This window comes from Trichechus manatus, unplaced genomic scaffold (assembly GCF_000243295.1).
Source record: "Trichechus manatus latirostris isolate Lorelei unplaced genomic scaffold, TriManLat1.0 scaffold00097, whole genome shotgun sequence".
Classification (NCBI taxonomy): domain Eukaryota; kingdom Metazoa; phylum Chordata; class Mammalia; order Sirenia; family Trichechidae; genus Trichechus; species Trichechus manatus.
Genome location: NW_004444033.1, coordinates 3826753 through 3854510, shown reverse-complemented (window position 1 = coordinate 3854510; position 27758 = coordinate 3826753). Strand labels below are relative to the sequence as shown.

The 27758-nt window shown below is 47.0% G+C and overlaps 1 protein-coding gene across 1 annotated transcript; it reads right to left on the bottom strand.

Annotated features, from left to right (window-relative positions):
* Positions 1 to 1090: 1090 nt before the first annotated feature.
* Positions 1091 to 27756, bottom strand: SMO (smoothened, frizzled class receptor; the record flags this gene model as incomplete). Its single annotated transcript, XM_004382701.1, has 12 exons — positions 1091 to 1524; positions 1683 to 1817; positions 2485 to 2633; positions 3064 to 3249; positions 4347 to 4455; positions 7256 to 7348; positions 8641 to 8764; positions 8856 to 9075; positions 9420 to 9592; positions 10060 to 10269; positions 10927 to 11132; positions 27546 to 27756. Coding segments are annotated over 12 exons (2250 nt in total), but the record flags the coding sequence as incomplete, so codon positions are not given.
* Positions 27757 to 27758: the final 2 nt, after the last annotated feature.

Here is a 27758-nt window from a genome sequence, read left to right as displayed (position 1 = left end):
AGCAGCACACCAACAGTTTATACAAAAACCTTTTATTTAGTGTATTTCTTCTCCCTATCCCTCTCCCCAATCTGGGACCCAGCCAGCTTCTAAGGCTTCCTGCTATCTGGTTCTTGAAATTAGGGCCTTGGGGACATGGTTGAGGGTTATGAGAGGTGGGAGTCTCCTCACCTTCAAGTTGTGGAAGTTGAAGGAACCTTTCTTGCCTGGTTGAAGCTACAGCAGCTTCCCAAGGTAGTCCCTCAAGTCGGAGGATCCACCCCCCCAACACACACACACTGGGTAGATGTAAGGAAGAATTAACGTGTCTCTCCTGTCACTGCTTCTATGCCACACCAGGTCCAGGCTCTCTCTGTATAGGGAGCCCAGCAGCAGAGGGTTGGGGTGAGGGACGGGGAGTGCTGCCGCTCTGGGTCCTTATCAGCAAACAGGAAACATGAGCATGTTGGCCTGGGTGAACTGAAATGGGGAAGGAGGGTGTAGGACAGGGGAGGATGAGTTACTGGCCTGGGGTAGGGCCAGCTGGGCACCTCCCAAGAGAGGTTACAACCCGCATGGGAGCAGACGCTCCCAGTCCTACAGCCATCTGGATGAGGAAGAAGAGAGCCCTGCCCCTCTTAGACAAAGGGCTAATGACACAATAAACCAACTTTTGGTCTGAGAGCGCCAGAAAGGGCCCCACTTGGCCCAGAAAAGGGCAGCTGGCCCCCATCTGCTGGACACAGGCCTGGCTACCTGCCTGGCCACCACAGCCCACTTGAGTGCTGTCACCCCTGCTTCCACCATTCCTGCCCCACCACAAGCTCGGCATGTTCCATGACCCGACCGGAGACAGAGCTCCAGCCAGTGGTGCAGAAATGAGGACCCTGAGTGCCAGGGCGCTGCCCTTGGTGAGTCCCAACTGTGGAGATGCAGCCCCTCAGGGCTCTTTCCCACAGTCCTGCTGCCTCGAGCCCCTCTCCCAGGAGGGCACTGGGCCCTCGGGTTCTCTGGAAGACCAGATCCTGAGGAAGCGCTCTCAGGGAGGAAGAAGTGCCTCGGAACAGCAACTGCTCCTCTTATCTCCTGTCCCAGATCCTGCTCTCCAGGCTCAGAAGTCCGAGTCTGCGTCCATGAGCTCTGCCTCCATCAGGTTGGTACGGGAGTGAATGGGCCCCAGACATTGCCGGCGGCCCTGAGCCCAAGCCATGGGGGCTGGGGCACTGGGCAGAAATGGGTCCTGGAGGGCACTGGGCTCTGGACAGAAGGGGTTGGAGACCAGGGTCCAGGCTCCCTGTCGGCAGGACTCCCCAGCTCCCCAGGCTCCGGCAGCCACCAGGCATTTCTGCCGGGGCAGCTGAGGCAGCCGAGGGACAGCACTGGAGGCAGGGCCCAGTGTGGGGCGGGGCAGCTCGGCGGGGGGCCCCAGTGGGCACACTTCTTTCTTCCTCTTCCTCCGCTTTTTCTTCTGGCCCAGGCGCTTCTCCAGCTCTGGGGAGATCTCGGCCTCCACCAGCCACAGGTTGGCTTGCTCTGCTGGCGGCACTGGCGGTGGCAGTGGGAGAACAGAACATGAGCTTGGGCCCCAGCTTTGTCCATGCCGCGCCATCTCCTCAGAACCCCTACTCTTTTAGCTCTAGGGCTTCTCCTTCCTCCTCCCCCTGTGAGAGCCCCCCTTCCTATAGAAACCCAAATCCTCATACCTGGAGTTGCCACAGGGGTGACAGACACGTCCTGGGGCAGTATGGCTCCTCTCCGAGCCACCATCTTGGTGACATGCTGGGCCCATGCAGAGGAGACGTCTGCAGAGGGCTCATTGAGGTCAAACGCCAAGCCCGCTGTGGGGATGGGGAGGAAAGGATAAGGACACTGACTGCACAGTCCCTCAGTGGCACCGCCTTTCTTTGGCACCATGGACCTCCTCCCACGACCCCTCCCACCCTACCACACACAGAAAGCTCACCCTGGTATCACAGTAATCTCGACCCGTTCTGAATCTGAAGAGAAGGGCCAGAAACCCAGTTCCCGAGACCCTGGCTTACTCTGCCCCAGGAGAGCAACCATAGAAGACGGGAGAAGAGGGTGAGAGAGGCGAGCCCTCTTGGAACCAAAGCACCAGGGTGGGAGGAGGGGGAAGGGGGTGTTACCGATGAGAAAGCCGTGAGCTACTGTTTACAGCAATGGAAAATTTGGCAGCGATTACTGGTGAGGGCTGCTGATTAATGTAATTGCTATCACTAAATTGGACACACGAAAAACACTGAATTGGCAAATGTTGTATATATTTTCACAATTGGGAAAAAAAAAAAAAAAAAGCACCAGCAAGCAGACCCAGGGAAAGAAAGTTAAGAAATACAGAGAAGGGAAAGGTGGCTGGGGGACAGGAGGGGACCTAGGAGCCGAGAAGGAGAGAAAGAGAGACAGTAGTGCCTTACTCCCCACAGCCTTCCATACAGCCCCATGTCCACAACAGCCTGGGTGGGTGGGGAGGGGGCAGAAGCTCACCCACAGGCCCATCGTGGGAGACAGTGTGCATGCTGAAGGAGAGCTCCTGGCCAGGGTTCTGCAGCAGCTCCCGCCGCTTGGAGAAGGCCTTGGCGATCATCTTGCTCTTCTTGATCCGTTTGGGCTCGTCATCACTCTGCCCTGTCAGCCTGAGAGGAGAGAGAGTGTCGGGAGGGGGAGTGGAGGAGCAACCACTGCCAGCAGTCCTAGGAAAGCAGTGACTCCACTCCCTCCAGGGAAGGAGGCCCCAGAGGGTCTCCAGTCCCTCAAGAATGCTGAGGGACAGAGGCCTTCTCTGCAAAGAAGTGGGCCTGGAATGCAGGGCTCCTGCGTGCCCGGCTCTCAAATCCTTTCACTCTTAGAAGATGCTGGCAGGGGGATCAGCACTTGGCTTCAGTCCGCCCAAGGAAGGAGGTGTCACCAGGGGGCAGTGGTGAGCCGCAGAGAAGGGCTTTAGGCAGCTCAGTTAACTCCCCAGGTGGTGCTGGGAGAAGCAGGACCAAACAAGGCCTAAAGATAGGGACGCTGTGGCTGGGAGAGTCAGGTGGGAGGTCAGAAGGGGCTGGCAGCTGACCCCACCTGCACCAGGTGCGCCTCCAGATAAGCAGCGTGGCCTTGGTCCAGACCCAGGTGCTCATGGCAATGCCAGTGCCAAACATGGCAAATAGGTTGATCTTCTCCACCAAGAGGCTCGGGCGGTTCTTGATCTCACAGTCTGGGATGGGCTTCTTGGTAGGCAGCCCGATGGTCACGTTGGCTTGGCATCTGTGGTGAGGGACAGCAGACAAACAAGGCTTTCTGGACCCTGTGGGTATGTACCCAGACAATCCAAAGACTTTCTAAAGAGTTGTGAAAGAGCAAAGCCCCACGTCACTGATTCTCAGCCCTGTCTGCTCATTGGTATCACCGGGGAACTTTTAGTAATTACTGATGCCTGGGCCCCATCCTACACAATTGAATCAGAATCTCTGGAGGAGGCACCCAGGCTTCACTATGTTTTAAAGCTTCGCAGGGGATTCAATGCACAGCCAAGGCTAAGAACCACTGCCCTACAGTCTGGGACCACTGAGAGCCTGAAGCAGTCAGGACGAGGAGGACCAGTGTCAATTTTAATGAGCATCTTAAATGCTCCAGGAGTCCCTGGGTGGTGCAAGTGGTTAAGCATTCAACTACTAACTGAAAGGTTGGTGATTCAAACCCACCCAGAGGTGCCTTGGAAGAAAGGCCTGGCAATCTGCTTCCGAAAGTTCACAGCCTTAAAAACCCTATAGAGCACAGTTCTACTCTGCACACACACATGGGGGTCGCCGTGAATTGGAATCGACCCGACAGCAACTGGTTTAAATGCTACCCATGGTAACAGCAGATGTTTGCTGCACTTCTTTTGGCCGTTCAGACGCCTTACTCTCTCAGACTCATCTTCTCTGTGACACAACAAAGCACAGTCAAAGCTAGCAAACACGACATGTTGTCAACTATGGTAGAGACGTAACTCCTCCCGTGCAAGGATCTACAATATGTAAATGAGCACATATGAAATTACAGACGGCAACTTCTGTGGCTCACAGAGAGTTGGCCAGGAAGCCAAAACATCAAATGGCTTCCTAACAGTTACAAATACAAGCCATGGGCATGCAGAGGGAAGGGTGGAGCTGAGCACAGACTTGAAGGCTGTTTGCCATGTCTGGCAAATTACAGGGCAAATGATGTCTTGGGCACCCAGAGCAAGACAGCCAGTTTAATCTGCTGTCTGAGGCAGGGGATCTGAATGATCCCTCTTGAACAGAGGAAGAGGGGCTCTCCCTTACAGCTGTGGCTCCAGGACCACCACTGCTGCCTCCGAGCCCCGGGCCCTCACTCACAGCACATAGTCCCGGAAGCTGCGCTCCCACTCCGCCTGGTTGAAGAAGTCGTAGAAATGGCAGCTGAAGGTGATGAGCACAAAGCCAAAGGCCAGGAAGCCAAAAATGCCTGTGGAGGCCAAAACAATTTCTCCAGAAGTGGACTTATAGAAAAGGCACTTCTTTCAAATTCAGCATGGGATAACTCCACGTCATTCATTCATTCACTCATTCATTCAGCAAATAAGCACTTACTATGTGCCAAGCAAGGGCCCAGTGGTGCAGTGGGTAAGTGCTCGGCTGCTAGCTGAAAGGTGAGTGGTTTGAACCCACCAGCCGCCCCATGGGAGAAAGCTGTGGCAGTCTGCTTCTGTAAAGATTACAACCTTGGAAACCCTATAGGGCACTTCTACTCTATCCTATAGGGTTGTTATGAGTCGGAATTGACTCTACGGCAATGGGTTTTAGGCATCTTTCTATCTTATCTGATTTAATCTTCACATCAATTTTATCAGGTAGGTATTATTATCTTCGTTTTACAGATGAAACAGCAACAAGAACATGCCACGCAAGGAGTCCCCCAGTGGTGCAAATGATTGAGCACTGGGCTACTAACTGGAAGACTGGTGGTTTGAATCCACCCAGAAGTGCCTCAGAAGAAAGGCCTGGCTTGCCACTTTTGAAAGATTGCAGCCATTGAAAACCCTATGGACCACCGTTCTACTCCGAAACACATGGGGCTGCTATAAGTCGGAACTGATGGGCAGTGGGTTTGGTTTGGTTTGGTGTGCCAAGTAATGTGCTCAGTGTAGGATGGTGTACCATCAATGGGCTCATCTTCTGGTATCCGGAAGCTTTATTTTTATTTTTTATTGAGTTTTTGGTGAAAGTTTACATAGTAAGTTAGGTTCTCATTTGACAATTTCCACGCAAATTGTTCACTGACATTAGTTACATTTATCACAATACGTTCACATTCTCTTTGTGTCTATACCTGTCCGTATGTGCTCAAACACTTACTTTGGTTATGCTGTACTCACAAATCCACGTTCGGTGCCGCTTTTCCCATCAGCAAAGATAACAAGTCTCTACGATCCAAAGCGTCCTCCCCCACCCCAACCATAACCACCAATGAATATTGGTCTCTCTATATTTATCTGTTATTGGTCTCTCTATATTTATCTGTTCTTGTTTTTTTATAAAAGAGGGATCATACAATATTTGCCTTCATATGCTTGACTTATTTCACTTAGCATTATGCCCTCCAGGTCCATCCATGTTAAGTTTGGCAGACTCATCATTGTTCTTTACAGTTGTGTAGTATTCCATTGTATGTATGTGCCACAATTTGCTTATCCATTCATCTGCTGATGGCGACTTCAGTTGTTTCTAAGGAGCCCTGGTGGCGCAGTGGTTAAGCACTTGGCTGCTAACCTGAAGGTCAGCAGTTGGAACCCACTAGCTGCTCTTTGGGAGAAAGATGTGGCTGTCTGCTTCCATAAAGATTATAGCCTTGGAAACCCTATGGGCAGTTCTACTCTGTCCTACAGGGTCACTATGAGTTGGAACTGACTCAACAGCAAGGAGTCTGTTAACGGGCCGGTTGTTTCATTTATTTGCTATTGTGCATAAAGCTGCAATGAACACAGGAGTGCCTATGTTGGTTTGTGTTAGAACTTTTAGGTCTCCAGGGTATATCCCTAGGAGCGGGATTATTAAATCATTCTATTTCTAGTTTTTTGAGGAAGCGCCATACCATTTTCCACAGTGGTTGTACCATTTTATGGTCCCACTACGCATCCTCTCCAACATTTGTTATCTGTTTTTTTTTAATCAGTGCCATTTTAGTCAGGGTGAGATGGTATTTCATTGTAGTTTTGATTTGCGTCTCTCTAATGGCTAATGGGGCCCTGGTGGTGCAGTGGTTAAGCGTTTGGCTGCTAACCAAAAAGGCTGGCAGTTCAATCCACCAGCCGCTCCATGGGGAAACTGTGGGGCAGTTCTACTCTGTCCTATAGGGTCACTATGAGTCAGAATCGACTTGAAGGCAACTTTTTTTTTTTTTAAAATGGCTAATGATCGTGAGCATCTTTTCACGTGTGTTGGCTACTTGTATGTCCTCTTTGGTGAAGGTTCTGGTCATGATCTAGAAGCTTTATATTAAATCAGAAGGTCTGCGTGCTTTCTCTGAGTACTTTGCTTTTCAAACTCTTTATTTTTATTTTTTAATTACAAAAGGAATACATGTTCTGTGTGTAAAATGAAAAAATACAGAGGTATATAAAGAAACAGCAAATCCCACCTCCCTCAGTTGAACCCACCCACGTTGATAATTTGCCGTATTTCCTTTTCTCTGTGCTCATACAAACAAATGTTCATAGAGAGAGAAACTGCCTTTCTTTGTGTTAATGAGCTCATTCTAGAAACATTACTCTACAACTTGCTTTTATTTTCTTCATAACATATATTATGAATACATTGAGAAACAAATGCCTGTGGAGGGATAGGGGCAGGACGGCAGGTTACCAAGCACCCCAGGGATCGGACCAGCAGTGGGGAGGACAGTGTTTGCCAGATGGGGGCCTGAAAGACAGCTGAGCTGAGTCAGGGTTTAATTCACACTGGGCTCTGTTCAAGAGCTGTGCTGCCCAAAACAAGGCAAGAAGGGCACCAAGGCAACTGGAGGACTCAGGGAGGGGAACATGAGGACGCAGTCTTGGGATGAACTCCAGAATTCTTCTACCTGAGAAAGCTCTCTTCTATTGAGCTGCCACTGCCACCCATCACCTACACACACACACACCAGGCCCTTGTCCCATGGCTGCTAACTGTCCCCACGGACTCACTGTAGCCTCCCAGACCCTTGCCTGCACGTCCACAACCCCCGGAGGAGGCAGTGTTGGGCTGGCCCGGACCTCCGGCCCACTCACCCAGGCGCAGCATGGTCTCGTTGATCTTGCTGGCAGCCTTCTCGCTCAGCAGCCCAGGGTGGTTGCTCTTGATGGAGAACAGAGTCATCACTCCTGAACATAGGGAGACCACAGACCTTAGAAGGGGTGTGAGGCCATACGCCTGGGATGGGTGTGTGAGGGGAGGGGTTCCCATGGCCCTGAAGTCCTGGGTCTGGTTACTCCTGTGCTGATTTAAAGCTTGGGGAACCAGAGACACTGGAGAAATGGAGAGCCACCTCGTGGAGATCTGCCATGGACTGGGGTGACTGGAACACAGCCCTGACGGCCAGTCGAGAAGAAATAGGGAGCCTCGGTCCTGGCCCAGCCACCCTAAATAAGGCTTCAAGGTGAAAGCTGTTCTGACAAAAAAAGCATGAAACAGACTCCAGAACAACACTGCCCAGTGGAAATACAACGTGAGCCACACACATCATCTTAAATTTTCTAGTAGCCACGTTAACAAAGTAAAAAGAAACAAGTGAAATGAATCTTAATGTATTTTACAAACCCTATATATCCAAAGTATTATCATTTCAACATGTAATCAATATGACGAATATTAACAAGCTATTTTACAGTCTCTTTTTGGTACTAAGTCTTTGAAAAGCGGTGGGTATTTTACATTTACAAGCACAGCTCAGTGTGGACTAGTTTTATTTCAGGTGCCCAAGAGACCCAAGTGACTGGTGGCCACCGTACAGGACAGCAGAGATACAAAACATACATCAGAGACTCAAACACACCGCCATGAAGAGGGACAAGAGGTGGCTGATCAGAAAGAAGGCCGAGAACGCAGGGTGAGGTTTACAAAAACAAACAAAACCAACACAAACAGTTACGCGGATACCGAGACTTACTGTGGAGGTGGCAGATGGAGACGGGGAAACTAGGGAACAAGCAATCTGTGTGTGAGGTGAAAACTGTGTGTGTTGTGGAGAGCTGAGAAATTGAGCCCCAGAAGACTGGGGAGTATACACAAAACTCATGTGCACACACACACCCCCATACACATGACCAAAGGCCCTGAGCTGGTCCACGTGAACCAGGGAGGTTTCTCTGGGTGGTCTCCACACAAGAGCACCTGGCCAGGGGGTGGCTGGGGCTGGAGCCCACCCAAGCTCCACTCACTGAGCTGCGAGTCCTGGCACAAGGCTCTGGAGAAAGGGACACATTTTTCTGGCCAGCACAAAGGGGCTGGTCCCACACTGAGCTGTCCGCGGTGCTGTGGCCACCTGGAGAGGGTGCCTCCTTCTCATCCGCACCCAGGCCCATATGGGCTGGCTGAAGTCCTAGTTCCTATCTACAGGTACCAGGTGTTCTGTACATTTTTGTTGCCTGATAGGCTTGGGCTGGTCTCCACTCACCTCGGATGAGGAAGTAGCCTCCCACAATGAGCACCAGGCCAATGGGGGCCAGCACAAAGCCAGCGCGGTATCGGTAGTTCTTGTAGCCCACAAAACAGATGCCACTCACGGAGTCCCCGTCCACCTGCAGGAGGAAGAGGGGGAGGCAGAGTTGGTCACAGGCCCTTTACCCAAGCCCATCCTACTCAGGCCCCTAGCCCGTCCCAGTCACTTACCTGGGCCACAGCGAGGATGGCCACAGTGAGCACAAAGGGGAGTGACCACGTGAGCAGGTGGAAGTAGGAGGTCTTGCCTGAGAGAGGCTGGTAGGTGGTGCCCAGGGCTTTGAAGGAGGTATGCCAGGCGTAGGTGAGGACCACAAACCAGACCACGCCAGCCATCAGGGCGTAGTAGACAATGACAAAGATGATGACGCAGGACAGGGTCTCGTTGGAGCTGAGCAGACATGTGGGAAGGTGTCACCTGGGGAGGTCATTCTGGACTCCCGCTACCAGGCCTCCTACCCTGTCCCCAGAGCCTTGGCTTCTAAGGTCTGGAGGTCCCCTAGGAGACAGGACCCAGGTCAGATTCGAAGAGGATACAGAAGATGCCCTTCTGAACAGATGCAAACCACCAAAGTCCTTGCGCTGAAACCGAAACGCTGCGACCCTGGGCACAAGGAGGCAGAGCGGAACTCCTACACTGAAACCTCAGACACAGGTCCACCGCCCCCTTCTGTGTTAAACACACACCGCAGCCCTTCTCACCCACCCTCACCTCTGCGCTCCCAAGACACCTACGTGGGTTCCCCAAGCCTCATGGTACCATCTGCCCGGCAGACTATCTCCCGGCGGGCACCATCCATGAACTGGGCCAGCCAGCCAATGCTGCCCACGAAGAAACACGCATTGACATAGAAGAGAATAACTGCAGGGTAGCGATTCGAATTCCGCCAGTCAGCAACAAACGTAGCCTAGAGAAGAGAAGTGGGGCCTGTTCTGTGGGCTAGGGCTATTCTGCTGCCTCAGATGTCCCAGTCTGACCCAAAAACAACAACAGCAACAAAAAAAAAAAACAGTTGCCAGCTGAATTAATCCTGACTCATGGCAACCCCATGTGTGCAGAGTAGAACTGTGCTCTGTAGGATTTTTCATGGTTGTGATCTTTCAGAAGTAGATCACCAGGCCTTTTTCCCAAGGCCATCTCTGGGAAGATTTAAACCACCAACCTTTCTGTTAGTAGCCCAGCGCTTAACCGTTTGCATCACCCAAGGACTCCCAGACTCCCCTTATCATGACCCTTCCCTGGGAACCCCCACTCAGATCCCACCTCTCTCCCTGACAGCTGGGCTCCCCTCCCATTTTACAGGCCGAGGGTCTCCTGTCCCCTGTGGCCTCTCCCCTGGGCCCTGCCCGCCCGCTATGGCATGCCCTGGCTGACCAGCGTGAAGAGCGTGCAGAGGCCCGTGACAGCGCCGAAGCCGGCGATGTAGCTGTGCATGTCCTGGTGCTCGTCCTCTGTGAAGAGCGGGTTCTGGCACTGGATCCCACAGCCCTCCACATCCTCATACCAGCTCTTGGGGTTGTCCGTCCGAACCAATGGAGCCTCACACTGGCCCGAGCTGTTGAACTTGATGTTCTGCACCTCATTCTGGCATCGGGGAAGGGGAGACAGCACAAGAGGGGGAGTGGGGCTCAGAACGAGAGGTTCTGGAGACAGCCTTCAGGATTTGAGTTCCAGCCTTGCTACTTAGTGGCTGTGTAACCTTGGGCAAACTATTTGACCTCTCTGTACCTCGGTTTGCCCATCTATAAGATAACAGTATCTACTTCATGGTGTTATTTACGGTTAAATGAATATGCAAAATGCTTATAATAGCATTTGGCATGTAGTAAATAATAATCATCATCATTATTTGTGATCTATCCCTTACCACCTAGAACGAGATCACACCCCGTCTTGGTGTCTCTCACTGTTCTACGTGTGTGCCTTGACTCCCAAATACACTATAACCATCTAGAGGACAGACAGGATCCTGTCATCCAGGACTCCTGTAACTCCCCAACACCTAGCTCAAAATATATTTGCTGGACACAAGTCACTTTCTATAAATAAACAGATAATCTCTAGAGACTGACCCAGCCCATGAGCTGCAGTTCGGTTTGTGGCCTGTGGACTCCACAGTCGTGGACCCGGGGCCCCAGGAGATAGGCTCTCGGTGCCCTGGCTCTGCCCCACGCTGGACCCTGCCCCATGCCTGGTACTGTCTGGCCCGCAGCCCAGGCCTCGCCCCCACAGAGCACTCACCGGGCAGCCTTCGGGGAAGTGATCAGGGGTGCAGCGCAGGAAGTCGGGCCAGCCCCGCTCCCTCTCCACGATGGCACAGGGGCCGCGGGTGGCCTGGCAGAGGGTGCGGCTGGGCAGCTCCACCCGGTCATTCTCGCACTTGGGCATGTACACAGCACACAGCAGGGGCTGGATCACCGCCCAGCAGCGAGGGGCGTTCCGGAGGCCTGTGGTGGCAACAGCGTGGACGCACTGGGGTGAAGACCCCTCCTCACTCTGACCACAGACACAGCCCCACCCTGTTCCTCCAGACCCCGGGCAGCTCTCTTTGCCACACCACAGCCCCTTACTGCTCAGAGCTGTCAGGCACAGTGTTTCTCACCAGGGCATGTGGGCAGGCCAATTCTCTGTGCTGCAGGGCTGTCCCACACATTGCAGGACTGTCCCATGTATCACAGGGCTGTCCCACACACTGCAGGACTGTTCCACGCACCCCAGGTCTGTCCTATGTATCGCAGGACTGTTCCACCCATCACAGGACTGTCCCATGCACTGCACGACTGTTCCACCCATTGCAGGACTGTCCTGTGCATCACAGGGCTGTCCTGTGCATTGCAGGAATGTCCTGTGCATTGCTGGGCTGTCCCGTACATCCCAGGACTGTCCTGTGCATCGCAGGAATGTCCTGTGCATTGCAGGGCTGTCCCATGCATCGCAGGAATGTCCTGTGCATTGCAGGGCTGTCCCATGCATCGCAGGAATGTCCTGTGCATCGCAGGGCTGTCACATGCATCCCAGGACTGTCCTGTGCATCGCAGGAATGTCCTGTGCATCGCAGGGCTGTCCCATGCATCCCAGGACTGTCTCATGCATTGCAGGGCTGTCCCAGGCATCACAGGAATGTCCCGTGCATTGCAGGGCGTTTAGCATTCCTAGGTCCTGCCAGTAGAGCCCGTTCAGGAGAGGGCCTGAAGAACTTCTGGGCTGCTGGTAATGTTCTATTTTATGACCTGGTACTGGTTACATGGGTGGGCTCACTCTGTGAAAATCAAACTTATCATCTGTATACTTTTCTATATGCACATTATAACCCAATTAAAGTGTACATCATTCCCAATGCCCGCTAGGGAGGGGCAGCACCTCTGGCTGAGAGCCCCAGGTAGTCTTCCCTTTTCAGGCACTTTCTTAAACCTTCCAGCCCTCTTCTAGGGGGCAGAGGGTGGTGGGCCCCACCCCTCATGGAGTCCATGCACCAGAAGCGGGTTGCCCCACGCCCAGACCCCCAGAACCCTCATTCCTCTTACCAGGCTGAGGTGAGAAAGAGAAGAGATGGGAGCTTAAGAACAGGTAGTCAGAGAAGCCAGGTACTCCAAAGCCAGAGGAGGAAACAGGAAATCAGATGGAGAGAAACAGAGGAGGCTCTGTCCAGCGCAGAGGGAGGAAAGGCGTGGTCAACAAGGCAGAAACAGGCCCAGGCCTCCCAGCACCCCTGCCCCAGCCCAGGCCTCCACCCTGCATGCCCTAGTAGCTGGGCTCACTCTGCATTCTGTAAAACACCCCTGCTCTAAGAACACCCATTTCCCAAGCAGGAAGCTGTATTAGGATAAGCTTCTGAGGAGGTGATTGCCAACATGGGTGACTGTCAGGTGGCCAGGTTAGGGGGAGGTAATATATAAGCATCTGCTCCCGTAAAGACTACAGCCTTGGAAACCCTATGGAGCAGTCCCACCCTGTCCTGTAAGGTTGCTTTGAGTCAGAATCAATTCCAAGGCACACAACAACAACTATATATAAGGAAGGAGCCCTAGTGGTGCAATGGTTAAGCGCTCGGCTGCTAACTGAAAGGTCGGTGGTTCAAACTCACCAGGAGCTCTGCGAGAGACAGACCTGGTGATCTGCTCCTGTTTTAAAGATCAAGCCTAGGAAACCCTATTCGGCAGTGCTACTCTGTCACACGGGGTCGCTATGAATCAAAAATCAACTCATAAACCAGAGACTCCACCAGCCTGAGACCAGAAGAACTAGATGGTGCCTGGCTACTACCAATGATCCCCCTGACAGGGAACACAACAGAGAGTCCTGGACGGAGCAGGAGAAAAGTGTGGAGCGGAACTCAAATTCACATAAAAAGATCAGCCTTAATGGTCTGACACAGACTGGAGGAACCCCTGAAACTATGGCCCCCAGATGCTCCATTAACCCTGAACTAAAAACATTCCCGAAGCCTGCTCTTCAGACAAAGATTAGGCAGGACTATAAAACAAAAAATAATACACGTGAGGAGTGTGCTTCTTAGTTCAATCAGATACACGAGACCAAATGGGCGGCTCCTGTCCGGAGGCAGGATGAGAAGGCATGAAGGGGCATGAACTGGCTGAATGGACACAGGGAACCCAGGGTGGAAAGGAGGAGTGTGCTGTCACATTGTAGGGATTGCAACTAATGTCACAAAACAATATGTGTATAAATTTTTCTATGAGAAATTAACATCAGCTGTAAACTTTCACCAAAAGCACAATATAAATAAATAATGATCAATAAAGTTAAGGGAAAAAAAACCCAACTCTACAGCACCTAGAAACAATATATAAGAAGCATGAGCGCTGCAATTAGCCACCCTGGTGGTGCAGTGGTTTAGAGCTAAGGTTGGCAGTTCGAATCCACCAGTTGCTCCTCGGAAACCCTACGGGGCAGTTCTACTCCGTCCTATAGAGTCACTAGGAGTCAGAAATTGACTCAACAGCAATGGGTTTGGTTTTTTTTTTGGGTCCAAATCTTGGCTCTCCCACTTCATAGATGTATGATATTGGGCAAATTAAAATTACTTCATCTCTATCTCCAGCCTCAGTTTCCTCATCTGTAAAGTGGGGGTGATAGATTTACCTCATGGAACTATTGTAAAGATTGAGATAACACATTAAGTATGCTTAGCAGAGTACCTGTCAGAGTAGGCACTCAGTAAGTGTAAGCAGTTATTACTTGTCAGAGGCCTTCTACAGCTCCCAACTCTCATTCTGACAGACGGAGCAATTCCAGGGGTGGAGAGCAAATTTCTGCGACGCAAGAAGCAATATCCTCAGGCAACGGTTCCCAAGCTGAAATGAGAATCACCTAGGGGAACCTTTATCACTCTAGACGAGGGTCCACCCTCAGAATTTCTGACTGAGCGGGTCAGATGGCTGACAGGGGCTAGGGGGTGGGGTGGGAGGTTTACCTGCAAAAGGGCAGTACAAGGGAATATTTGGGGGTAATGAGACTGTTCTGTATCTTGATCATGGTGGCCATTTACATAACTCTATGCATTTATCAAAACTCATAGAACGCTACTACCAAAACAGTGAACTTTACTGTATGTTTATTAGACAATAAATTTCAAATGGGGGGGGGAGCTCCCTAGAGTAAAATGTATTCTACAGGAGCATCAGGCAATTAATAAAAATATTAATAAAAATATTTTTCTGGATTTTGTGATATTCATGGTAATCATCAGCTTTTTAAAATTTTGTAATTTGTTTTCATTCTTTCTTTTCATTTAAATAAATATTCTATTTCAGGCTCTTTAAAAAAAACTCCCCAAGGAAAAGACAGATTATTAAATAAATCTTAAAGGATGATTAGGGAGGCATCCAGAAAAAAAATAAGTTGGATCCTTACCCCTTCACTACATCAAAATAAGTTCCAGATAGGATCAAAAATAATTATATTATTAATTAAAAAAATAAACATTTAAGTACTAGAAGAGGACACGGGAAATGGTTTTTTAGACCTTGGCATGGAGGAGGCCCTTTGAAATCCAACACAAAACCAAAAAGCTATGAAATAAAAGGCTTAAAGAAAAGACGTCGGAAAAATAGATAAATTCAGCAGAGTAAAAACAAACACAATCATAAAGCAACAAACTGAGAAAATGTATTTCCAATATATATCACAGGAAAAGAGCTAATTTCCTTATATGCACAAAGCTTCTAAGTTCATAAAAAATACCAGCACCCCCGGGAAAAGAAAAAAAAAAACAAACCCATGGTCTTTAAGTCAATTCTGACTCATAACAATCCTATAAGAAATAGACAACCCTAAATGAAAGGTCAGTGGTTCAAACCCACGCAGCAGCTCCACAGGAGAAAGGCTTGGTAATCTCTCTCCATAAAGATTACAGTCTAGAAAATCCTATGGGGCAGTTCTACTCCGTCACATGGGGTCGCTATGAGTCGGAATCGACTGGATGGCACCCAACAACATAGAACAATCAGCAAAAGGCACAAACAGAACAGATTACACCGAAGCAAAAACATAAAGAGACGCTCAACCTCACTTATGATAAAAGAAATATGCAATAAAATTTCAATGAGGTATCATTTTTAACTTTTAGAGCAGTAGAGGTAAAAAATTTGGAAAGACTATACTGACAAGAGTGTGAGGGAAACCGGCACTTTTATAGATGACTGGTAGAATAAAAATGAGTAAACACTTGTGGAGACTATTTGACATTATCTATAAAAATCTAACCTAGCAATTCCACTGCATATGTTCACAAAGATAATATATAAGGTTATTCATTGCAGCATTGTTTGTAATCACAAAAGAGTAGAAACAGTCTGCTTATCCAGCAACAGGAGATCAATTAAATGAGTTATTATACATCATTATAATAGAACTGTATTCAGGGTGGGACTATCTGCACTGAAATGGAATGATCTCCAAGATACACTGTTATCTGTATCCATTGTTAAATGGATACTCAAATGCAGAACAGTTAGCAGAGCATGCTACTGTCTGGAGGGACAAGATTAGGGCACGTCTGTATTTATACATATGCTGGATATCTCTGGTGGCATACTGGTTAAGTGCTACGACTACTAACCAAAAGATCGGCAGTTCAAATCCACCAGGTGTTCGCTGGAAACTCTATGGGGCAGTTCTACTCTGTCCTATAGGGTTGCTATGAGTCAGAATCAACTTGACGGCAACGGGTTTTGGATATCTCTAAAAGGGTATTGATGGTTGCTTCTGGAGAGCGGAAACAGCTGGGGAGTGGAAATGGGTAGCTTCAGAAATGTTAGGTACCTCGTCCTGCGCCATCCTCACAATCATTGCTATGTCTGAGCCCATTGTTGCAGATGTGTCAATCCATCTCGTTGAGGGTCTTCCTCTTTTCTGCTGACCCTCTACTTTACCAAGCATGATGTCCTTCTCCAGGGACTGGTCCTTCCTGACAACATGGCCTAAGTACATGAGAGCAAGTCTTGCCATCCTCACTTCTAAGGAACATTCTGGCTGTACTTCTTCCAAGACAGACTTGTTCATTCTTCTGGCAGTCCATGGTATATTCAATATTCTTTGCCAACACCATAATTCAAAGTTGTCCATTCTTCTTCAGTCTTCCTTATTCATTATCCAGCTTTCCCATGCATATGAGGCGATTGAAAATACCATGGCTTGCATCAGGAGCACCTTAGTCCTCAGGGTGACACCTTTGCTTTTTAACACTTTAAAGAGGTCTTTTGCAGCACATCTGCCCAATGCAATACATTTTTGATTTCTTGACTGCTGCTTCCATGGGCATTGACTGTGGATCCAAGAGAAACGAAATCCTTGACTTCAATCTTTTCTTCGTTTATCATGAAGTTGCTTATTGGTCCAGTTGTGAGGATTTTTGTTTTCTTTACATTGAGGTGTAATCCATACTGAAGGCTGTCTTTGATCTTCATGAGTGAGTGCTTCAAGTCCTCTTCACTTTCAGCAAACAAGGCTGTGTCACCTGCGTAACGCAGGTTGTTAATGAGTCTTCCTCCAATCCTGATGCCCTGTTCTTCATAAAGTCCAGCTTCTTGGATTATTTGCTCAGCATATAGATTCTACAGCATAGCTCCAGAAGTGGAGGGACGTAACTTTTGTTCCTCTTGCATTTTTTTTCTTTTTCTTAATTAAAAAGTTTTTTATTGCGGTAAATACAAATGTCACAAAACATTTGCCATTTCAATAATCTCTACATGTACAGTTCAGTGACATTAATTATGTTCATCATATTGTTCAACCATCACCCTTGTCAGTTCCCAAATTTTTCCATCACCCTTAACAGAAGCTCAGTGTCCCCTAAGCATTGAGTCCTCCTTTCCTCCTCCATCCCTCCCTCCCCTTGAAATCAGTAATAGACTTTGGTCTCTATACACTTGCCTATTATAGATATTACATGTAAGTGGGATCACACCATATTTGTCCTTCTGTGCCTGACCTACTTCACTCAGCATAATGTTTTCAAAGTTCATCCATGTTGTAGCATGTAGTTCTTATATTTTATACTAGGTGTATGTACTACCTATTTATAAAAGCTAACTAAGCTTAAAAAAATAAGGAAATATACAACTTACTAGGACAGGGAGAGCTCCCCAGAAGAGAGACGAGAATAAAACTGCAAAGGCAAAGACAGGGGCCATCAACTTGATCAGCATTGTTTTATTTTAATAAGACATGAAGTAAAAAGAAAAAATAGGTACACAGGTGTAACAATATTAGTCTGCGTTTTTTATAGTCATAGATTTTTAAAATAACATTTGCCACAATTTGATCTAGACTTTTAAAAAGATTTTTTGCTTGTGTGCTTTGGATTATCAGTCAAGTTTGAGAACTATTACTCTAAGATTGGTTTAACATTAGAAAATTCAGTCAATGCAAATCTGCCATGTTAATAGATTAAAGAAGACAAAGCAAAGTATATGGTTATCTCAGTAGCGGCAGGAAAAGTACCTGATAAAATTCAACATTCATCCATGATAAAAAGAGGAATTGGCAAATTAGGAATAGAAGAAAATATCCTTAATCTGAGAAAGTAGAACTATAAGAAACTTACAGCAAACATCATATTTAATGGTGAAAGGTAGAAAAGCTTCCCCTTTGAAATCCAGAACAAGTCAAAGACATTGCTGTTATTACTTCTACGTAACCCTGTACTGGAGGTCTTAACTCGGGAGGTAAAGCAATAAAAATAAATCAAAGATAAAGGCTTGGAAAGATGGAAACAAAATTATCATTATTCACAAATAATAAGACTACGTGTGTAAAACAAATTTAGCAAGTTTACTGGATCCAAAATCAATTGTATTTCTATCCACCAGTAACAAACAGAAGTGAAATAAGTATCAAAGTTACCATTTTCAATAGAATAAAATGTATCAAGTTTCTACAAGTAAATCCAGTAAACAATATGTAAGAATTCTGTGTAGAAAACTGTAAAAAATATTGAGAAAATGAAAGAAGACCTAAATATACAGAAATATATAAATGTTCAATGATTGGAAGATTCAATATTGTAAAGATGCCAAATTTTAAAAAATGAATCTATATATTCCATTCAATCCTAATCAATATCATCAATAAGTATTTTTATACTAAAACACAAAGGGTCAAAAACAGCTTAGACTCTCTACAAGATACTGATCTACTATAAAATAGACTTCAAGAGATTAGTGGAGTGATTTCAGGGGTCCATGACCTTAGGCGGGAAAAAAATTACACCTAACTAAAATTCAGCATTTCCTTCAATTATGTATGTAAGCAACATACAACAGGAATGTTAGTGGAATCTGTGACTTTGTCAAAATGGAAATCACAGGTATTTTTGTCACAGATATCTTCATATATGGTTAATGTTCATCACCACTTCAAGATTATAGTGGTCATGGGCCCCTGGGTGGGGCAAAGTTAATATGCTCAGCTGCTAACCAAAAGGTTGAAGGTTTGAGTCTATCCAGAGGTGCCTCAGAAGAAAGGCCTGATGATCTTTCAAAAAATCAGCCACTGATGAGTAGCATCTGGGGTCTTAAAAGCTTGTGAGTGGCCATCTAAGATACTCCACTGGTCTCACCCAGTCTGGAGCAAGGGAGAATGGAAAAAACCAAGGACACAAGGGAAAGATTAGTCCAAAGGACTAACGGACCACAACTACCACAGCCTCCACCAGACAGAGTCCAGCACAACTAGATGGTGCCCAGCCACCACCACCGACTGTTCTGACAGGGATCATGAAACAGGGTCCCGGATAGAGATGGAGGAAAATGTAGAACAAAATTGTAACTTACAAAAAAAAAGAAAAAAAGACCAGGCTTATTGGTCTGACAGAGATTGGAGAAACCCCAAGAGTATGGCCCCCGGATGCCTGTATAGCTCAGTAATGAAGTCACTCCTGAGGTTCACCCTAGATAGGCCCATAAAACAAAACAAGACTAAATGGGCACACTAGCCCAGGGGCAAGGACAAGAAGGCAGGAGGGGACAGGAACGCTGGTAATGGGGAACGCAAGATCAAGAAGGGGAGAGTGTTGACATGTCATGAGGGTGGCAACTGATGTGACAAAACAATATGTGTATTAATTGTTTAATGAGAAATTAATTTGCTCTGTAAACCTTCATCTAAAGTACAGTTAAAAAAAATAAAAATAAAAAAAGCAAAAAAAAACAGCCATTGAAAACCCTATGGAGCAGAGTTCTACTCTAACACATATGGGTGTCTATGAGTTGAAGTCAACTCAGTGGCAATTGGTACTGGTAGGCCTGCACTAGATTCTTATTATTTAATGCATTCATAAAGAAGCACATATATTATTGTGTCACAATTTTTTTCCTATTTTGATAACTGTACTTCAATATAATTCATTTCCTTTGTAATCCTATGAGCTTTAAAAAAAGTTTTATGTGTCTTACTTTATGCATTTAAAAACAGTATACTGAGAAGAGGTCCACAGGTTTTACCAGACTGCCAAAAGGGCCTGCGGCTCAAAGAAGGTTAAGAACCACGCTATAAACATACGGTAATTAAAAGTGTATGATATTTGCAAGTGGAAGACAAACAGACCTATGGAACAGAATAAAGATCCCAGATACACACACACACACACACACACACACACACACACACTTGATTTATGGCACAGTCATGGAGAAAAGATGTCGTTTTTTTAACAAATGATGTTGAGTCAATATATGTGAAACTAGATTTGTACAAAAATCAACTAACAGGCAAATCTATAAAGATAACATAAAAATAACTTCATGACTTTAGGGTAGGAAAATATTTTTTTAAGCAAGACACAAAAAAGCACCAGCCATAAAAGAAAAGTTAAATGAGTACCTTAAAGTTCAGAACCACTGTTCAATAGAAGATACATAAAAGGAATGAAAGGCAAGCTATAGAATAGAATAGATTTTCAATACATACAATCAATAAAGGACTCACATCCAGACTGTATAAAGAGCTTCTACAGATCTTATAAAAATGACAGCTGGATCTATAAAAAATGGGCCAAAGGTCTGAACAGACACTTCACAAAAGAAACCCAAATGGCTAGCAAGCATTTGAAAAGGTGCTAAACCTCATTAGTAATCAGGGAAATGCAAATTAAAACCACAAATACATACCACAGCATAGCTACTAGACTGGCAAAAATTTGAAGGGCTGACAGTACCACGATGGGAATCATATACAGCGATGGTGACTTTTCTATGCCACAGTTAGTGGGAGTGTATAAGTTGGTACAACCACTTTGAAAAATAGTCTGACATTATCTAGTAAAGCAGAAGGTGCACACACCCTATTACTTAGCAATGCCACTCCTCTAAGTATGTATCTGGGGGCGCTGGTAGTTCAGTGGTGGAATTCTCCCCTTCCATATAGGAGGACCTAGGTTCAATTCCCAGCCAATCCACCTCAACTGCAGCCACTACCATCTGTCAGTGGTGGACTGCATATTGCTATAATGCTAAACAGGTTTCCACCGTACTATCTACAACCCATCATGGGGATGGTGCAAGACCGGGCAGCGTTTCGTTGCATTGTGCATGGAAAACTTAATGCCGTGTGCACCAGAATATACATAAAAGAATGCTTACAGTAATGTTATTATTCACAGTGGCCAAAAACTGGAGACAACCTAAATGTTTAACAATAACAGAATGGATCAATAAATTGTGCTATCTTCATAATGGGGCCATGGTGGCACAGTAGTTAAAAGTGCTTAGCTGATAACCAGAAGGTCAGCAGTTCGAACCCACCAGCCACTCCATGGGAGAAAGACGTGGCAGTCTGCTTCTGTAAAGATTCCAGCCTTGGAAACCCTATGGGGCAGCTCTACTCTGTCCTATGGGGTCGCTACGAGTCAGAATCAACTTGACAGCAGTGAGTTATATTCATTATATTCATACAATGAAATATAATTCAACAATGAAAATAATGAGCTACAATAAGATGGAAAATCTTACAAAATAATGTGGAGTAAAATAAGCAAGACAGAAAAGCACACATAGCATGATATTATTTGTATAAAGTTCAAAAACATACAAAACTGAAATATATTGTTTAGGGATTCCAAACCTAGGTGGTAAAACTATAGAGAAAAACAAGGAAATGACTGTCAAAAAACGCCAGGATGACGGGTACCTAGATCATCTAAAGGAGGGAGGGGGGCTTGATGGGGAAAAGCCAAGGGGGGTCCTGGGGGCCTGGCACTGTTCTGTTTCTTAACTCAGGTGTCATTTTAAAATTATTTCAATTGAGAACATCTGTGTTTGGAGTCCCTGGATGATATAAACGGTTAATGCGCTCCTCCTGCTAACAGAAATGCTGGAGGTTCGAGTCCACCTAGAGGATCCTCGAAAGAAAGGCCTGGTGATCTACTTTTAAAAAATCAGCCACTGAAAACTCTATGGAGCACAGTTCTACTCTGACACATTTGGAGTCAGCCTGAGTCGGAACTGACTTGATGGCAACAGATAAATATCTGTGTTTTACACATTTTTGTGTATATGTGTTATATTTCACAATCAAGAAAGTTAAAAATCTGTAGCAGAAATGAAAGCATGGATCTCTGGGTGTTTTTCTGTATGTCTCTACTTTCCAAAAGAAAAAAAATTGTTTTAATCGATTCCAGTTATCAGTCAGGTTTGAGAAACCTGTAAGGAAATTTTTTCTGAACAGCCTTTGCAAATAACCCACCGTTAGCAACATGGGTCCTCCTCTCAGCTCTCAACTCCACATCTGGGAGGCCAACGAGAAATTCCTTCCCAGTTTCTCTGTCTCTTTCTACTGGCTGCACCTGGTTGGTGACAGGGCCCATACATCCACGTGCACCCGCTGAGCACAGCAGCAGTCAGTGAGGAAGGGCTACGTGCTGGCTCTCAGGGATCTGTCGCCCTCACCAGCTGCAGGCCTCTCTGCTTTTTTTTCTCCCGTTTACCAAATCCAATCTGGCCTAAGCTGGACCATGGCCTGGACTTTATGTCTGTCTGGTCAGCTTGGAATGCCTGGGAGGGGAAGTTGCAAGCTGTAACGGAGAGAGGTACTGACTGATAGAAGAAGCCCAACTGGAGAGAGTTTAAAGATACAGGAGAGACCTGAGTTCTATACAGACCTAGAAATTGGCCTAACCTGATCTAGAAACTTCCATACCCAATGGCATCCTTCTAAAGCCTCAGTTCTCTGGCCAAGGAGGCACACAGTGGCCACCTTTCTTAATCCACTCATATTTCCAGATCTGCCGGGCATCTGTACTTAAAGGTCCTATTCAAAACAAAACCCGTTGCCGTCGAGTTGATTCCAATTCATAGCAACCCTACAGGACAGAGAAGAACTGCCCCGTATGGTATCCAAGGAGTGGCTGATGGATTCAAACTGCCAACCTTTTGGTTAGCAGCTGAGCTCTTAACCACTGTGCCACAAGCACTTCAAATTCACATGGCTGCACACCCACTAGGAAGGCTAATAGGAGAAAAATGGAAAATAAGTGTTGGTGAGGATGTGGAGAAATTGAAACCCTCATCATCGCTAGTGGAATTGTAAAGTGATGCAGCCGCTACGGAAAACAATTTGGCAGTTCCTCAAAACGTTACACATTGAATTCCCATGACCCAGCAATTCCACTCCGAGGTATATACCCGAGAGACTTGACAGCAGGGACACAAACAGATACTGTACACCAACGCTCATAGGAGCACTATTCACAACAGCCAAAAGAGAAACAACCCACGTGTCCATTAACAGATGAGTGGTTAGACAAAATGTGGTATACACATACAATGGAAGATTATTCAGTCATAAAGAGAAATGAAGTTCTGATACGTGCTACAGGATGGACACAAAAGAACAAATACTATATGACCTGACTTACATGAAATACTGAGAACGGGCAAAGGCAGACACAAAAGTTTATCAGTGGTTACCAGCAACTGGAGGAAATCTGGTTGTGCAGGGGTCAAGAAGTCAGCTGCTAACTAAAAGGTCAGCAGTTCGAATTCATCAGATGCTCGCTGGAAACCCTATGGGGCAGTTCTACTCTGTCCTATAGGGTCACTATGAGTCGGACTCAAGTGGACAGCAAAAGGTTTGGTTTCGTTTATCAGCAGCTGCGAGGAAGGGGAAATGAGTTACTACTTAAGGAGTACAGTTTCTGTATAAACCAGTTGCCACTGAGTTGACTCTAACTCATGGCAACCCAAGGTATGTCAGAGTAGAACCATGCTACATAGTGTTTTCAATGACTGATTGTTCAGAAATAGATCACCAGGCCTTCCTTCCGAGGTGCCTTTGAGTGAACTCAAACCTCCAACCTTTCAGTGAGCAGCAGATGCGTTAACTGTTCGCACCACCCAGGTGTATCTTGTCTCTTTAGGATGCTAAAACAGATTTGAAAATGGGCAGTGGTGATGGCTGCACAACATGACAAATGTAATGAATGTCACTGAATTGTATGGTTAAAATAGCAAATGTTTCGTTACTATCATTTTACCACAATAAAAAAATCCACATGGCAAAAACAGCCCCTGCTGTCTTCCTACCTGTTCCTCCTCCAGCATTCTCTCTTAGTGAAAGGAAATGTTGCCACCTTTCATCCAAGCCAGAAACCTGGATCCTCCTGCCCACTCGTGCCCCACATTCAACTCATTAGCAAGCCCTACTGGCTCTACCTCTGAAACTCTCTGGGATCTGTCCCCTTCCTCCTTCCTGCTGCCCAAGTCCTGACCGCCATCATCTCTCACCTGGGCCACTTCAACCACCCCCTGACCAAGCTCCTAGGCTCCAGGCTGTCCCTCCTCCCATGGCTTCCTCACACGACACCCAAAGCCAACATTCTGAAATGCAAATATGATTACATCTCTCCTTTACTTAAAAGCTTTTGATGGCTCCCCATTATCTTCTGGATAAAGTCCAAACTTCTCAGTATGGGGTATGGATCCCTTCACTGTCTAACTCTCTAGGCCTTATCTCTTACAACTCTACACCTCACACACTTTGATGCAGTTCTACTGAAATTCTTACACTTCTTTAAAAGTACCAAGCCCTCTCTCTCACCTCTACATCCTGTCTCCTCTTCCTAGCCCTTCTGTCCCAACTCTCCCTTGGCCCAGGAATTCCTACTTGCTTCTCTGGTCATGGGTTAAATGTCAGTTCCTCTGGGGAATCTTCCCTTGCTCCCCAAAATCCTTTGTGTTCCTTCAGCACCCTATTCTGTTATAATACCTTTCACAGGTATTGCTATAGTCTGTTTGTCTTCCCCTTGATGGCGGGATCGTGTCTGTCTTCATCTTTATATCCCCTAGAGCCTGACCAGTTGCCATTGAGTTGACTCCAACTCATGGCAACCCCATGTGTGTCAGAGTAGACCTGTGCTCCATAGGGTTTAAAAAAAAAAAACAACCCACTGCCGTCCAGTCAATTCCGACTCATAGAGACCCTATAGGGTTTCCAATGGCTGATTTTTCAGAAGCAGACTGCCAGGTCTTTCTTCTGGGTGCCTCTGGGTGGACTAGATCCTCCAAACTTTCAATCAACAGGTGAGCGCATTAACCATTTGCACCACCCAGGGACTCCCAATATGTAATATATAGCTATATTCAGGTGCTCTGGTGGTTCAGTGGTTAAGAGCTTCACTGCTAACCAACAGGTCAGTAGTTCGAATCCAGCAGCTGCTCCTTGGAAACCTTATGGGGCAGTTCTACTCTGTCCTATAGAGTCGCTATGAGTCAGAATCGACTTGACGGCAAGAGGTTTGGTTTTTGGATATATATTACATAGCAAGCATTCAAAATATAATTGAGTGAACGAGGGGAGGCATGTACTCAGCACTCTAAGGCTTCAAAAAAAGTGAAGACCAAGTCTCTACCTTTAAAAGTTTACATATGAGAAAGACGAGAAAGACAACCTAGATCATCCTCATCTTTCACCCACAAAACCACCTCCAAGAGCCAAGTGATAATGACCATGTCTAACACCAAATCAAGCTGACTGCCTCAGGACAGGACAGACCACCAGCCAAGGGCTCCCAGCTGAAGACCTGGCTGTGAGAAGTAGCTCGGGTTCACTCTACCCACTCACTGACCCAGCACCACACCAACTCCTGCTTCTGATCCTACTTCATAGACCACCATGCAAAAGTCCAACCGCATGAGAACAGGACTGAGTTGAGGGATGAGGAGGCAAGGCAGAGGAGAGCTCAGAGGAACAAATGAACCTGAGCTCACTGCTCAGAGGCAGAGCTACTGAGGTTTAAACCTGCATATAGTTTTAACTCAGGTACTTTACTGCTCAGCAGTGGCTCCCTGGTATGTGGGCTGGAAGAGGTTCATACCCTTCCTCCTTGATGTGATGGGACCTACACAGGGGCAGTATCACACACACATTTAACTTAGGAGAATCCAGCTGTGGGCCCTCGAAAAATAAGTAAACCGACAGATATCCTCTCATAGTGTGGACAACTCAGAATTCATTGAGATTCTTGTGCTGAGACTTGGGGTTTTCATACAGCTGGTTCCTGAACTCAAGTCTTATTTCACATGGTGTTCAAAGAAACCTTGTTTATCTTTTCTTTTATAGGGCAGAGTAGAACTGTCCCATAGGGTTTCCAAGGAGCGGCTGGTGGATTCAAACTGCCAGCCTTTTGGTTAGCAGCCGAGCTCTTAACCACTGTACCACCAGGGCTCCATCTTTTCTTTAGTGGTCCTTTTTTATTATTTAAGTCTTCTGCTCTTTTGCATTTACATAACTTTAAAGACTAAAATTATGTTTTGTTTTGTATGTATAGTCGCACCAAGCTAGTTGCCATTGAGTCAATTCCAACTCATGGCTACCCCATGCATTTCAGAGGAGAACTGCTCTCCATAAGGTTTTCAATGGCTATGATCTTTCGGAAGCAGATCACCAGGCCTTTCTTCCAAGGTACCTCTGGATGGATTTGAATCCCCAATCTTTTGGTTAGCAGCTAAGCACTTAACCATTTGCACCACCCAGGGACTCCTTTCTTATATACACTACTATATGTCATAAATATATGTTATATATATTTATACAAACATATCATAAAGGAATATATGAGCAAAATCACATATACTACACATTAGGGTAATTTATGGACTTTCTAAGATACTGTGGATTACGCAGGATTTCTGCCCTATGTGCTGACTTTCCAATCTGATCCCTATAAAAGATTGCAGCTCCACCACCAGGATACTATGCTCCACATTCCTTCTCTGGCATCTGCACCAATGATAATAATGCTGCCTTGTCCAACATCTCAGCAAAGGCCCTGAGAAGTCTCATGGCCAAGCCGACAGGGACAGGGAACCTACATACACCCTCCCTCCTCACCAGCTGAGCTGAGAAGTGAGGCACCCCAGGGCTGTCAAAAGGAGGCTGCCAGGTCTGCCCCTGGCTTTTGATTTCTTTTCCAAGGATAGCTCTGAATCACACTGGCCAGAAGCAGAAACAACAGGGCCAGATCCCTTCCCCAATACCTACAGGTCCCCTGCCCAGAAGAGGGCAGGTAAGGACAATCCATTCCACACTGCTAAAGAAAGACCTGTTTGGGTTCAGTCTGCAGTTCTTCAGGCCTTGCCAGAATCCCACCCTGAGGAGAGGGCTCTGGAGGTATCCACAGGCCCTCTGCATCCCAGACTTAAGGGTCCTTCGGCAGCCCTGACCAGCCTGAGAATCCAAACTTCCAAAGAACAAACAAATAATTGGTGCAATAATTTCATCCTTTCACAAACTCCGGCAAGGATCAGAATGCCAATTTTTCAGATGAGGAAACTGAAATCTCATGTAAAAGCAAGACAAGATCTGGACTTCCTGTCTCCCAAAGCAAGAGTTCCCAAACTTTCTGGTTACCTTTTAATTATTCATCACAGATTCCACTCAATTCTTTTCCCCCACCTTCTTCTCTCTCCAAATCCCTAAATCTCCTCCACCCCCATTCTTTCCTTTTTCCTCTCCAAGTCGACTTCCCCGTCTCTTCCCCAAGGTCTAAACAACTCCTTGAATCCCCGAGGCCCTCAATCTCAGAATAGCACTTGGTGGAGCATCTCCTCTTCTTTAAAATGCTCTTCCCTGTGGCTTGGCGCCCCTCCTCCCGGTCCCTCGTTCCCCTGCATCCTCTGCTCGCCCACCCTGCTCAGGCCCTTTGTGACTGGCTCCTCCACTTTCTCCTCCTCCTCCCCCATCACCGAGGGTCCCATCCTGCACGTAACCTGCCCCAAAGTTTTAACCTCTGTCTCTCTCACTCTCCCAGAGTCCTCTCCAAAGCTGAGGCCTGAGCCCACTCTTTCCACCAGTCCCCACCCCACCCACCTCCGCAGCCCCTGGACCCGCTCCGGCACGCTTACCCGACCAGAGCAGGAGTTTGCCGTGCGCTTCCTCCTGGGAGTCCGAGTCCCCGGCCAGCAGCGTGGAGGTGGCCCCGTAGGGCAGCGCAGAGCCCAGACACACGTTGTAGCGCAGCGGCTCGCAGGGGGCGGCCCGGCCGCAGTGGCTCAGCAGCCGCGGAGGGCTGGTGGCGGCCGCGCTCCTCCTCGCGCTCCCGCCTGCGCCCCGCGGCC